Source organism: Naegleria fowleri (assembly GCF_008403515.1).
Source record: "Naegleria fowleri strain ATCC 30894 chromosome Unknown tig66, whole genome shotgun sequence".
NCBI classification, from domain to species: domain Eukaryota; phylum Heterolobosea; class Eutetramitea; order Acrasida; family Naegleriidae; genus Naegleria; species Naegleria fowleri.
Window position 1 is genome coordinate 575,051 of NW_025407998.1, and position 14,056 is coordinate 589,106.

General features: G+C 36.4%; 9 protein-coding genes across 9 annotated transcripts; 3 read left to right on the forward strand and 6 right to left on the reverse strand.

The window, feature by feature from the left end:
- Window positions 1–88: 88 nt before the first annotated feature.
- Window positions 89–1,129, reverse strand: FDP41_009070 (uncharacterized protein; the record flags this gene model as incomplete). Its single annotated transcript, XM_044712991.1, has 1 exon — window positions 89–1,129. The coding sequence occupies one exon, from the start codon at window positions 1,127–1,129 to the stop codon at window positions 89–91; it is 1,041 nt and encodes a 346-aa protein (XP_044557535.1).
- Window positions 1,130–1,158: 29 nt separating this feature from the next.
- Window positions 1,159–1,541, forward strand: FDP41_009071 (uncharacterized protein; the record flags this gene model as incomplete). Its single annotated transcript, XM_044712992.1, has 2 exons — window positions 1,159–1,161; window positions 1,236–1,541. The coding sequence occupies 2 exons, from the start codon at window positions 1,159–1,161 to the stop codon at window positions 1,539–1,541; spliced, it is 309 nt and encodes a 102-aa protein (XP_044557536.1).
- A 69-nt stretch (window positions 1,542–1,610) lies between these two features.
- On the reverse strand, window positions 1,611–2,537 carry FDP41_009072 (uncharacterized protein; the record flags this gene model as incomplete). Its single annotated transcript, XM_044712993.1, has 1 exon — window positions 1,611–2,537. The coding sequence occupies one exon, from the start codon at window positions 2,535–2,537 to the stop codon at window positions 1,611–1,613; it is 927 nt and encodes a 308-aa protein (XP_044557537.1).
- Window positions 2,538–2,630: 93 nt separating this feature from the next.
- FDP41_009073 (uncharacterized protein) lies at window positions 2,631–3,620 on the forward strand (the record flags this gene model as incomplete). The annotated part of the gene is made up of 1 exon (XM_044712994.1): window positions 2,631–3,620. One exon carries the CDS (start codon window positions 2,631–2,633, stop codon window positions 3,618–3,620), a length of 990 nt encoding a protein of 329 aa, XP_044557538.1.
- Window positions 3,621–4,096: 476 nt separating this feature from the next.
- FDP41_009074 (uncharacterized protein) lies at window positions 4,097–6,949 on the forward strand (the record flags this gene model as incomplete). Its single annotated transcript, XM_044712995.1, has 2 exons — window positions 4,097–4,424; window positions 4,473–6,949. The coding sequence occupies 2 exons, from the start codon at window positions 4,097–4,099 to the stop codon at window positions 6,947–6,949; spliced, it is 2,805 nt and encodes a 934-aa protein (XP_044557539.1).
- Window positions 6,950–7,009: 60 nt separating this feature from the next.
- On the reverse strand, window positions 7,010–7,828 carry FDP41_009075 (uncharacterized protein; the record flags this gene model as incomplete). The annotated part of the gene is made up of 2 exons (XM_044712996.1): window positions 7,010–7,206; window positions 7,315–7,828. The coding sequence occupies 2 exons, from the start codon at window positions 7,826–7,828 to the stop codon at window positions 7,010–7,012; spliced, it is 711 nt and encodes a 236-aa protein (XP_044557540.1).
- A 109-nt stretch (window positions 7,829–7,937) lies between these two features.
- FDP41_009076 (uncharacterized protein) lies at window positions 7,938–10,559 on the reverse strand (the record flags this gene model as incomplete). The annotated part of the gene is made up of 3 exons (XM_044712997.1): window positions 7,938–9,454; window positions 9,568–10,023; window positions 10,079–10,559. 3 exons carry the CDS (start codon window positions 10,557–10,559, stop codon window positions 7,938–7,940), a joined length of 2,454 nt encoding a protein of 817 aa, XP_044557541.1.
- Window positions 10,560–10,686: 127 nt separating this feature from the next.
- Window positions 10,687–11,805, reverse strand: FDP41_009077 (uncharacterized protein; the record flags this gene model as incomplete). Its single annotated transcript, XM_044712998.1, has 1 exon — window positions 10,687–11,805. The coding sequence occupies one exon, from the start codon at window positions 11,803–11,805 to the stop codon at window positions 10,687–10,689; it is 1,119 nt and encodes a 372-aa protein (XP_044557542.1).
- Window positions 11,806–11,913: 108 nt separating this feature from the next.
- FDP41_009078 (uncharacterized protein) lies at window positions 11,914–14,022 on the reverse strand (the record flags this gene model as incomplete). Its single annotated transcript, XM_044712999.1, has 1 exon — window positions 11,914–14,022. The coding sequence occupies one exon, from the start codon at window positions 14,020–14,022 to the stop codon at window positions 11,914–11,916; it is 2,109 nt and encodes a 702-aa protein (XP_044557543.1).
- Window positions 14,023–14,056: the final 34 nt, after the last annotated feature.

Consider the following 14,056-nt stretch of genomic DNA (forward strand, 5'->3'; position numbering starts at 1 on the left):
TTTTCAACCTGTCAAAGGATGTCAAAATATCTATATGATGAAATCAGCATCCTAAGATTGACTCATTATTCGGCTTGTTTATGATATCCTACACCAAAACGTCGGTATTGAGAAAGAGGCGATCCATGATAAGTAATTCACCTGTAAAATGGTTGAAAAGCATAATGTCTTGAAGTAAACTTAATTGTACACGTGCATCACTACTCGTCAAATAATTTCCATTCCTATCATACACACAAATGATTCTATTTTCTTGGCTATACACAATAATATTTTGCGTCACTCGATCTACGATGACTTGTCTTGGAATTTGCAACTCGTTATCACCAAATGATTTCAAGAGTTGAACTTGATCCAATGTGCATTTTAGCATGTAAATTTTGTTTGCTCTGAAATCACTTAAAAGCAATTCACCTCTTGAATTGAAGTCCATTCCCCAAGGAGAATGAATGACTGGGTGAGTTATTTCTTTTAACAGCCTCCCATCCACACAACTGAACACATAAACTTTGCTCCTCGAAAAATCACTTGCGTACAGTACATTTTGTATTTTTTCTCCATAGTCAGTTGTTGAATATTGAATGGCCATCCCTCGAATACCTCTAAATTGAGGGGTTAATATTCTTGGAACTCTTGCTTTCCATAGAATTTTTGGCTTGTGGTTTGTTTGTGTTGTTAAGAAATCTCTCAAATTATATGAATAAATACGTTCATGATTTGTCATTATCAAATTGTCGCCTCCCATTTTTGAAGGTATACTTTCCACCTGTAAAATGCAGCAATAAAAATTGAGTACAATACTTTGGAGCAATCTTTTCGAATACATATCAAGAACATAAATTGTAGTGGCACTATCCTTCTGTGGTTTAGAACCAATCACTAGAATACACTCATTTGAATAGGACATTTGAAAATACTCCATCGTTTGGCCATCAGTGGCATGAATTCCAAACCTCCCATGTTCTACTTTTATAAATTTATTTGAAAAGGGTAGAAAAGGTTTTGTTCCGAGCTTGTTTTTTAAAAGTAATTTCAACTCAGTCTCCAAAGGCCTGCAAGTATCATCATCATCATCATCACAATTAAAATCACACAATTCCACCCGAACGTTCAGTGGTTTCAAAACCATTTTTTTTTGCAATTTCCACCTTCAAAAAAATGGTAAGTTTCTCAAGGCTCGCCATCATTGGATGATCATTGGTGAACAATTATTGAAATTGTTGATTTTTTCAAAGTCGATGTATGTGAGAATTAAACAATTCAAGACTACAATTTTCTTGCATTGTGATCCGATAGATACAGTGCTACAATTGAAGGAAAGGATTAAACAGTTATTAAATATTTCCGAGGAGCATCAACGGTTGTATGCTGTCGTGGGAGATGATGAACTCCAGAATGACGCTACATTGGAAGAGTTGAAAATTGCAAATGATGCTGTATTGTATTTAACTCGATTTAATGAAGAATCACAAACTTGGGAAAACATCAACATACCTCAACCTGCTTCGGATTATGACGATCAAAACGAGGAAGAAGATTAATTACTGGAAATTATGATGATGAAGTTACAAATAATTTTTTAAATTACACTGAAATTGAATTATCAACAATTATTTGAATAATTTTTTGGCGAGTTCTCTAACCTTGAGCTTGCTCACTTCTTCTACTTGCTCAATTTTTTCTTTGAGAGCTTCAATATTCTTCCTTTTGGACTCATTTTCTTTTTTGAGTTGAATAATTGCTTGAAAATGTGAGGCAATGGTAGTTTCCATATCTTTCCTTTTGGATTTGAGATGATCCAACTCTTTTTCTAGAAGATTACGAGATTTAAGAATTTCTTCAATATCACATTTCTCTTCTAGCTCCATGTGCTTAATTTCTCTCTCTCTCACCTCAATGTATTGTATGATTTTACAGTAGACCGTTCGGAACTTTTTCAGTTTCATCCATAAGAGATCTCTCTCATATGTTTCTGAACTACCAAAAGAATTGTTGTTCTCTTCACCAGTATTTGGTATTTGATGATCGTCAAAATCAAAAGTTGTTGAAATATCATCACTGATGAAATCTAGAGTCTCTTGCAATTTCCGATTCCATTCAGAAAAGCTTTCGTCTGCTTTTATTCTCTCCTGTAAATGAGTCTCCTTCATCTTTGAAATTATTTCGTTCTTTTTAGTGATCTCATACTCCAAGATGAGCTTGCGAGCCTTGAGCTCCCGAATGGAGGCCCTTATATTTTCCTTGAAGATTTGTTCATTGAATTTTGAATGATCCTCCACGCTTATTCCATCCATCAATGATGGAACATTTAATATCCCCCACTTTTCATAAGGCTTCAGGATCTCTTCTGAAACGAGAGTCGATGATTCTACCGATTCTACGTTATGTAAACCAATTTCACTGTCGTTGTCTGTGTGTTGTTCAACCTCCTGGGCCATCATGGACAATGGTTGAGGCTCCGATGCCCTTAATGACCAGGTGGAACTTGTTCGACTGTTGTTGTCCAAAGAGGATGCAGCAAGCAAGAATGGTTTCATTTTTTGTTTCAATTCTTTTCATCAAATTCCATTCATGGTCGATCATAATAATCATCCATTATTATCATTCGAAACTCTTTCAATTTGAAAAAAATGTTGTCCTTTCTGGATCGCTCGGGCTTCTTTCACAATAAAGCCATCTTTGAAACTCTTCTCACAAAACATGGCATCAAAGCCTCACGAATAACTTCCATGATAAATGCGGAAAATACTGCTGAGGGAAAAGACAAGATACTCCCATTCCGAAAGGTGAGAATTGCTGGAAAGAAAGAGGCTATCCTGAAACAAAAGTGTACCGAGTCATTGTTTTTAAATAAGAATTTTGTCCCAAACGATAATAGTGTGCTTCTTCCGAATTCGTTGAATAATTTAAAGTTGAATGGAATAGAAGGTCCTGATGCTTCATCATATTATGATATCAATCAAATATGGACAGACAAAAATAATCATGCCTCAAAACACACTCTTTCGGATGATGAATTGCAATACATTTTCAAACAAGTGAATAGTGTTATTTCGGAAAATCAATTGATATTTTTCAGGGATTTACTAATGTCACTGAAATACTATTATGATGATGGAACTGGTATCAGTGCACCACAACTGTTTCACAAAGCAAGGTATTTTATTGGAACGGATAGAATGTTTAAAGTACCAGCGCAAGTGAAAGTAATCAATGCTAAACAATCAGGAGGTTTTGAAGCCAAAGAACCAACCCAAAAATCAATTGAGGATTCATATGTTTACGATATTGACTTGGAATTGTATATCGAACCAAAGTTGATTGATAAGAGTTTAGAAACAGAAAGAGAGGTCGAAGGATGTCTAAGTTTTAAAAATGAGTATTTGTTTTTGTTGAGAAGTAAGGAAATTGAGATTGAATATATCAATATTTTTGGAGAACGAAAGAGAAAAACACTTGAAGGCTTTGCTGCTCGTGTCTTCCAACATGAATACGATCATTTAGATGGCATTAATATGTTCGAGCGAATTATTGACAAGAAAAAAGACAAGTATGTCTATGGAGAAGATATCTACAACTACTTGGATGAAATGGGCAACTTGCGAGAAGAATTCAAATAAATTCGTAGATGATTTTTCACACACAAATTTCAATTTTCGTTCCAAAAAATGCAACTCTCGAGTCGAAAGCTTTCTCGCATCAATCACCACTCTGAACACTCAACGCCTTCTCTTCATCACACAATTTCCGATTCCGACGATGAAAAAAACGAAAAATTAAATGTGAGCAATCAAATGTTTGAAAATTATGAACCGTGGATTAATAGAGGGGTAAGAATGAAGAATTTTGATCTTTTCAATTTTATATTTACAATTCATTTCACAAGCTTGTTGGAATTGTCATCATTATTGTGTTCTCATTGAGCGCCTTTATTTACTACATGTATTATATTTCATCTATTTTGACCAACGTGAAGCGCCACTGAACGCGTTCCAAATTCGATTCGATGAAACATACTTGACATTCGACGTCTAACGAAATTCGTAGATTTGAATTGCCGCCAAATTTTCAAATTACAGAAATCCAAAAAAAAATCATGCTCATCAGTAGTTCCTCAAACAAACGTTCTTCCTTGCCATCATCATCGAATGGCAAAAATTATGAAATGACAATTTCAGTTGAAGCATCATTGATGGATGCTATACGGAGCTTGTGTTTTCAGAAACGAGTTAGAATCAATGAATTTTTTCTTGACTTTGATAAATTGAGATCGGGTTTTGTTTCCTTGCAGCAGTTTCGAAGATGTTTGAGTATGTTCGGAATGGAATTGAGAGATGAAGACTTTGACAATTTAGTTGCTGTATACTTGGATCCCAAGCTGAATAAGGTGAACTATGCCAAATTTTCAAACGATGTCGATCAAGGTAAGTGAGCACGCATGAATGAGAGCAAAAACGAAAACTCTGTATCAGTATTTACATTGAAGGGCATGGAGAAAAATCCAAAGATGGACACAATCAAGCCAGAAGCTCTACTACATTCTCAAAAATCAATTCCAGAACTTACAGAGGAGCTCAACACATTGTATGAAAAATTGAGATGGGAATCCAAAACGCAAGGACACATAATTAAAAATTACTTTAAAGATTTCGACCCGCTTAATCATGGAACCGTGACAAGATCTCAATTTTTGCAATGTCTTCCTTTCCGAAACTTAAATGGAGAAGAGCTTCGAATGATCCTCGATCGGTACACCGATGAGAAAATGCAAGCCAACTACTTGAGATTTCACGAGGAAGTAGAAAATGACACACCTTTGGAACATATTGAACAGCCAACCTTCCAAAGAGCGCCTATCTCCTATGAAGAGAACGTTGAAGAGATTGAAAAAGAAATCAAAAAAGCGTTGCTAAAGCATAGAATTAAATTGGATGAAGCATTTCGCGACTATGACAGATTGAGAACAGGATTTATTACAAAACCTCAGTTCATTGCAGCCTTAGGATCTATAAAGTTCCACAAAAGGGCTTTTAGCTCCGCTCAACTAGAGGCAGTTGCTGAAAAGTATCGAGTCGAAGACAAACATTCAGAAACACGAGTCTCCTACCAAGAATTTTTGAACAATATGAACTCGGTATTCAACGACAAGGGACTAGAGAGATTTCCAACAAAAAAGTTTGTCAATCAAAACCAACTTTTGACACACGATCGAAAGCCTCTGTCAGAAGAAAAGGAGCAACAATGCTCTCTATTACTTGACAAAATTAGAGACATTGTCAAAACCAAGAGAATTTTGATGAAACCAATTTTCCAAGATTTCGATAAGACAAAGAAGGGTACCTATTCGACTGACCATGTCACCAATTCACGATTTGAAAGGGCTTTACATATGGTTGGTATTCATCTTACCTCTGAGGAATATGCTGTTCTCCAAGAAAAGTATGATGACTTGGGTACGGGTCTAGACGTCAACTACAAAATGTTCTTGGAAGATGTGGACGAAATTTTGGACGGAAGTAACATACCTTACAAAAATTTAGAAGTATCTTCAAGTGGACTGTCTGTTATCAATCCAGAAAAGGAACAAAAAACTCTCCAAGATATTATGGAAGACATTTCTTTTAAAACACTAGTTCACAGAGTGAGGCTTGAAGAATTCATGCGGGATATGGATCCATTGAGAAGCTTTGAGATTACCCAAAAACAATTCAGAAGCGCACTCAATATGGGTGGCATACAGTTATCAGACTCAGAGTTTGATTTAATTTGTGCTGAATTCATGTCCCCAACTAGGAAAGACTACGTACTGTACAGAAAGTTTTGTGATCAAGTGGACAGCGTGATAACTGAGAAAAACTTGGAAAAACAACCAACCCGAGATCTCACTTCTTCAAAATTGTTTGCTGAAGCATCTCTTACCAAAAGAGGCCCGCAAAAAGTGGCAAGTTCCTCTTTCAGTAAGATGGGAGAGGTTGAATTACTATTAACCAAGCTTCGTGATGCTGTAAAAACAAGAGGAATAGCAATGAAGCTTACTTTTGAAGATTTCGACAAGTTCAAGAGAGGAAAAATTACAAAGGCTCAATTTACCCAAGGATTGGATAAGCTGTTCAAATTTTTAAGTGAATCAGATTTTAAGTTATTGCAAGAGGCATATTTTGAACCTTTGTCAGGATATGTAAATTATTACAAGTTTATTGAGGATGTGGATAAGAGCGAAAGAGTTGACGGGTCAACCAAGAGTCTCTATGGACAGGAGTTAGAAGCTGAAATGTCCAAGAATTTTGTGAATCAAAAAGATTCCAAAGAGCTGCCCTTGGACGTTTCTACTTTAATGCATCGTGTTAAATCTATCGTTGTGAAAAACAGAATCCGATTGAAGGAATTCTTTTCTGATTATGACAAACTCAGACATGGCTATGTCACACGTGCCAAGTTCAGAACGGCTTTAAACGTTGCTAAATTGGAGTTGAAAGAGCAAGAAATTCATATCTTGGAGGAGTATTTCAAATTAGACAATGATCCTAATAACATTAGCTATACCGCACTTTGTGAGGAGTTAGATAGAGCCTTTACATCTTCTAATTTGGAGAAGTGCCCAAAGAGTAAGCTCGAAAAGTTTGAGCCAAGACATTCATATCCTTTGAAGGCTGTCATTCCTGAAATCAGCAACGATGTGGATGAAAACGAGCTGCAATTCATTCTTAGTAAGGTTGCACAGAAAGCGGCAGTTATGCAACAATTATTATCTCACCATTTTCAAGATTACGATCTGCTGCGAAAACAACGAGTCACCAAGAGCCAATTTGCGTCCGTGATTGATTTCTTGAAATTCAACTTGACTGGTAAACAGTATGATGTTCTTCAGAAGAAGTATGAAGACGAAAGAGGAGATGTCGATTATTACACCTTCTGCCAAGACGTTGACAAAATAGTTTCCACATTGTAAATCTCAATACAAACACAACTTGTTAATAACGTTAATTCTTTATTAAACAAACGGCACTTTTTACATGAACTGAGTATTTGGTAATTGACTCACAGCAGCGACCAAAATTAAGGAACCAAATATGAATGAAATAAAGTAGAGGGCGCTCAACGCGGTAGATGTGTCCTTCTCAATCACTTCTTGCCAATAATAGTTCACCTCAATGTCATTATTAATGGTGGATGGGCGGTAGGTACTTTCGTCATTTTCATCATAGTCTGTGTTAAGGCAGAATTGAATCAATAATAGTCAGGGGTGATCATAAATATATCATAAATTGATAATATGGTCAATTCATCATCCAAAATTTACGAATTAAAACATACAATCAAGAGTATATTTGATTTCCTTGATGGTATCACCATGATAGATAAATAAAAAATCAATTCGTTTCAAAAATTGATATTGCATTCTGTTTGTTGCTGTATCAAGTGTTCCTTTAGAGAAGAGAGTGATCCATGGAGTTTCAAAATTTGGGTGATGAAATGAAAACGCTAATTTTAAATCATCCTTTGTTTGCATTATTAATTCTTCATAATATTTATCAGTATTAGCATCTGCCTTTGGTGCTTCAAGAAAGGCTTCAAGTATTGCTGCAACACCCGTGATGGTGATCTTCTTTGAAAGTCCAAATCGGGGAGCATCTCCGTAAGGCACTTCACTCCATTCCGTTCTCTTCTCATTAAATTGTATTCTCTTTAGCATGGGAATGGCATCACCAATTTTATGTGCCTTTACGTGTTGTTGATGATTGGCCATCAATCCCATGATGATGATGATCATGAAAAGCATCACGACAGAGTCATAGCCAAGCCTTCTTCGTCGGTTTTGTTTGCTCATTTTTTTTGTTCGTTTTTTCTGATGATGGGCGTTTATAATATACTTATATTATTCAATACAATAGTGTATTGAAAAAGTGTATGTATTAAAACAGTGCATGTAGTGGAGATTAAGCATCAATAGAACCAGTTTGTTTTTCTGTGAGTTCTGCAATAATGGATGATTTTTGAACTTGTCCAGTCAATCGTCCTCTCCACACGACAAACACGTCATCAAATCCTAACTTGGAGAAAATCAAGTGAGCCAACACCAATGGAGTATCAATCGAGATGGTTACAGGACAAGTATCTTTTTCGATTTGAACTAATTCGTCACAGTGAGGATCTTTTTCAAGGAGTGGTTTCAATTTTGATTCATAATAATCCTGTAACTTTTTCGTATTCACACAACCCACCAATAATAAATCATCCAAATTGTTCACAACAGGAATTGTTTTTGGTAGAGTTGATGTTTTGAGAATTTGATCAATCTTTTGAACAGAGGTCACTTCCTCAATAATTGGAATACTATCCACATATTGCATGATGTATTTTACCTTAATATCATCTGAGTCTGTGAACGATTCCAAAACAGCAGGCCACTTTCTGTACTTGATGACAACGTCATAGGCACTGTATGCGAGCCATCGAGAAATAGCTACTCCAATATATGATGCCACCAGTGAAGGTAAATGTACTCCATTTCCTGTCAATTCCAATAAAATAAATACTGAACTGAAAGCTTGTGTTTGTGAACTTGTCAAAGCAGCTGCTGCAACGAGGCCATAACTTGCTGGAATAATTGGATGGTTAGGTGCAAATCCATCTGGGAAAATATTTGCTAAACCTTCTCCAACCAATCTTCCAAAAGAAGCTCCAGTGACTAGCAATTGCAAATAACTTCCTCCTGCTACTGGAACCACAAGTGTCAAAATGGCAACAATGTAACGAATAGTTAAGAGAATAGAAATAGTAATAAATATTTCTGAGAGATTTCCTTGAGTCCATTCTCCTTTGGCTCCATTCACCGTTGTCAATGGTTTTGTCATTAACAATTCTTCAAAAACAGGAACTCCTCCCATGCTCATAAATTTTCCAATAAATTGAGGGAACATTACTATGCTTGTTATTAAAGCAATCACCCATGTGTAAATAATTCTGTTTTCCAATAGAATAAGGAGCTTGCTTTTAGAGTACTTTCCAAAATCAAAGAATCCTAAATGTTTCTTTCCATATTTATCTCTCAATACGAGAAGCATTTCATTTGCATAGTTAACACCAACTCCAATGAATGCCATCACAAATGCCAAAACAATCATAAATGCCAATTCAGGGAGAGTATAGGCTGGTGGTACGAGCTTGATATTCCATGTGAAAAATGGTTTGATATTTTGATTTACCAAACTGTGAAGAAGACGAGAGGTCATGCACGCAATAAAAGCGGCATAGAAACTCTTGAAATAACTTCTTAGTGAATAATACGTTCCGACTAGTTCTGCTCCAAAGAGTACTCCTCCAATAATGGCACCGTCATTAGCTGCACAACCAACGACCAATCCACAGACAATCATTTCCTGTTTTAAGGTTTTTGTTTTTCTAATGGATTCAAATATTTTGAGTTTGAGCAAATTGTTGGCAAGACATGTGACTGTACCGTTGCAAAACAACATTGATCGTTTGCGAAAAACGACGTGTTCGATAACACATTGAGAATCAGAAAGTAAAAATTTGTCTGCATCATTCAAAAAAACAAATACATACTAATATGCATACTAGGACCCATCTTACCAACGTATAAACCAGCAGTTAACACAGCTGGCAAACATAACAATTTCACAATCATTGTCTTTAAACTTAACACGTCTTTCAATCCTCTCACTCCATTCAAAATTGCTTTAATACCTGCCAAACCACTTCCTTCAGCTGCTGGTGCAAATAGAGCAGTTAACACAATAGCAAAAGAAACAAAACTTAAATTATAAACAATCCAAATGAACATTCTCAAACTATAATCCTTCTCTGGATCCCATAAATTAATCAATGAATTCTTTCCTAATACTAAATATCTCACTATAATGTCATGCGAGAAAGAGATTAATCCTCCCAAAAATCCAAGCAATGTTAAATACGTATAAATATAATGAGTATGTTTCTTGGTTGACAATTGTTTCTTCTCCAATTCTGCTGAATACTTTTTTTTGCAAAAGAGTTCTAGCACTGTTATAAAGTTTACCACCAACATTGGATTGTTTGGAAAGTAATTGTGCAGTACTTGGAATATGGCTCAAGGATGCCATTGTGGTGAGGGGAGTTGGTGTCGTGTCATCATTCAATGATGATGTGGTTGAGCCTTCGTTCATCCGAAGAATAGGTGCTTCATGGTGAGTGGTCATCATCATGGTAGCGGCATCCATGTCTTCCTCCTGGGTAGTGTAGCCTTTTCTGTGTTGAAGATTTAAATTTGTTATTGTGCCTATATCCATCATTTCTTCACTGTATTCGTGATTATTGGTATGAATATTAAAATGATGATGATGATGATGGTCATTCTCTGTCATTCCTCCGTTTGAATAGGAATTGTAGTTCTTCTCATCATCTTGGTCCTGATCTAGCTTGGCAAATGAATCTTCCTCTTGATGGAGCTCGAGAGTCGTTGGTGGAGAAAGAGAACCACCACCAGACGTCGTGGAGGAGGAAGGAGAAGTTACTCGTCGGTGTTGTTGTTGTTGTTGTTGAGAGGATGTCCCAATCATGAGATGGTTCATTTGTTTTTTTGGTCCACGAGAAATTTATTGGGTGATGAAGATGAAAATGGTATGATCAAATATGGATGGTAGATGTCTTTGAGCCATAATATAAATCATCATCATTCCGAAAATTTTAATAGTGATCGGAAGAACGAGGTTTTCTCTCTTTCAAACTTCCTGTGTTACTGGTGGTTTCATTGGTGGTGCTTGGTGGTGATTCGGGTTCATCCTTGTTGCTTTCTTCACTAGTGGTTCTTTCGGAAGGTGTTGTTGTGGAAGTGGCATCCGATGTTGATCTTCTTCTCTCGGGAGTGTCATCAGACATGCAAACAACAGCCAAGAAAATTCCTAAAATTGCAACACAGAACAAGGTGACAATACCAATACTGATGTAAGGGTGATCAGTTAAGAAATGAATAATGGTAGGAGTGTTGTCAACTGGGCCTGGCACTGGAACTTTTTGTTTGGTGTGGTCTGATTCAATAAATTGTTGAAGATTGGAAATATCTTGGGTGAAAACAGACATGCTACGATCTTTGCCAGTGAAATACAACACCACTGGCTTAGTTTTTGTGTCAAGACCAAATCTTTTTGTACATAATTCAATCTCTTGGTTGCAATTCACTCGAGCAAAGAAGTTAAATGTATCCTTGTTTTGTGTTGCAAGCTCTGTGAATTTTTCATTGTATGAATTAAAGGATGAGCTATCAGGATTATAAAACATGACTACCCAATTTCTATGATCGTTCTTAATTTTTGCTTCAAGGTCGACTTCAATAATGTCTTCGACCTTTCCAGTGCTTTTAGATTTTGAGAATACATCATCCAAAAATCCTTTGATTTTGGGAATGGATCTTTGTCCATAGTATTCAGTAACTGGCTTTCCGTTGGCGAATAATTTGAGAGTTGGATATCCTCTAATGGAGAATTTTCTACAAACATCCGAATGTTCATCACAATTAATTTTTGCTAATTGAACATTGTTGTAATGAGGAATTGATGAGTCTTCAAGCTCCTTGGCCAATTCGGACCATACTGGTGCCAATCTTTTGCAATGCCCACACCACGGAGCAAAGAATTTTACAAAATACACTCGATGATGATTTGAAGGTGCTTCCACTGTACTTGCAAAATTTTGAGAAGTTAATTCTAATACAACTCCCGACGATGATGATCGAACCGTTTCAATAAAAAGGCTCATCATGACAACCAAACAAAAGGCCAAAAGAAAGCGATTCCTTTTTTGCTGCATTTTTTTGAGTTCAATTTTGATGAGAGAAATAATAACAAAAATAATTATTGGTTTGTGTGAATTAAGGAATCAGAAAACAGGTCTCCATCTTAAACTGCAAAAGTGTTTTTAATTCTTTTTACCTAAAAGTTTGTTTTTTAGAGACTCATAGAATGATCCAACATCTTCTAAATCCACCCAATCAAAATCATAAGTTTGAGGTTGTCCTAAATGTGTGACATTCCACTTGTCGCTCCAAGAGAATGGAGGTGTTTGAATGGGATCTTGGTGAGTTGGACCACAAATTCCCCACATGCTTGTGCTCTTTCTAACCTTGGTATAATCTGCAACCTTAGTATCAATTCCACCAAATGCAAATGCACGCTGAGGACTCACTCTCAAATCATATCTTGACGAAATGGATTTACTTGGATCCATGTTGCTGAATTGATCTGTTTTCCATTCATTGAATTGCAAAACTCGACCAAAATCTTTAAAGTCAACTGGCTTACTCTTATTGCTGCCAATCTTAGCTTGTTCTCTTCTGAAGATTTGAGCTCTCGAACAGAGATTATAGTCATAATCATTGCCAAATTTTTTTTTAGCTTGTGGATATCCAGAAATGTTGTAAATAAATTCAAAATATGGAATGTTATAAGAGCTCCAGAATGTTTGATTATTCAATACTGGAGTAACATCTTTAGTCATGACAGTGCCAGGAATTTGTTCTAAAATCCACAATGAATCAGCAGGTAATTGACAAACTCCAGGAGTGAATTTGTTGTAATCAAGTGCCATCCATTGATTGTTATAGGTTCCACTGTTATATAATCCAAAGAGTGTCACCCACTCATGGGCAGTTTTTGCAAGTCTATTCGCAACAATGGAACGCATCCAACACATCACACTGTGTGGAGTAATAAATTGGAAAAGATCAGTGTTAAAAACATCATTTGTCGTTTCCATGGTCACTAATCCATGTTGTGTCACATAGAAATCATCCTTACTGGAGAGGAATGATGGTGAGGACGCAAAAGCAACCGTCTGAGAAGCCACTCCATTCTCCATCAAACTATAGACCTTGTACATTTTGTTGATAATATTGTATCCTCTCCACGTGGTATGCCCAGCAAAGAGATTGAGACAATCGGGAGTAATCTTGATTAGAGCACTACAATCGGTCAATGTTTCTTCATCGGGCAAAACAATTCCTCCATTGTTGTTGTTGTTGTTGAAAAAAGAAGAACCAGCAGCAGAGGATGATCGTCTCACATTTTGAGTGTCATCCTTAATCGCTCCTTCCAATGTTTCCATATCACCAGCAGAGTTCAAGAAATACAAGTCCAACCAATTCAATTTTCCATAAATTTCATTCTTCTCCATATTTGCACGAATCGTATAACCCTCCACAAGACCATGGAATTGATTAAAAATTCGTCCAATTTCAATCCAATACGAATTTTGTGCATTTTGCTTCACTTGAGTCTCCAACCAATTCATATTCTCTTGCATGTAGGCAATGAGAGCAGCTGGATAATAGTAAGAGGATAAAGAAGAAGAAATTTCCAAATTTGATGGAGCTAAGCCTCGTTTCATCATTTCTGGTGAGCCTTGTTTTTGCATTCGTGATGATGCTGCAGCAAATCGATCATAGGACTTGACCCATTCATGGCCACTTCCAAATCGACTTCTCATCTTGTCCATGCTGTAAGTCTTCTTTTCAAAGACCCAATTCGAGTATTGATTTTGAAAGAAGTTGTAAATCTGTGGTTGGGTTAAAAGACCTTCAGCCATTCCCGATGCAAAGCGTTGATTCGCCTCGGAACGATAACAAGCATCACTGTGGGCTCCACGATTCGCAGCAGTGAAAGTATTGACCCACAAACGCATCCATCCGTCCACTCCTGAAGTTTGATTCTGTAATGTAGGAGAGTAGCCATCATAAATAATTCCCATGGCAATCGCCATATTATCTGCTCGTCCGAATGCGTATGTAAATTGTGTGTTGCCCCATGTAATTGCATGATTTGATGGTATTGATGATGATGATGATGAACAATAAATAGATACTAAATTAACAACACTGTTCACGTTGATTGAAAGTTTGGCATCTCTTAATAGTTTTCTCAACTCTTCAACGTGGTTATGAAATTCGGAAGAATTTCCATGAATACCAACAATACTGAAACAAAACAGTGAAATCAACAAGAGTGTTAAATAAGTCACACCTTTAAACATTTTTTTTGTTCGAGAGATTTTCTTTCGAAAAAAT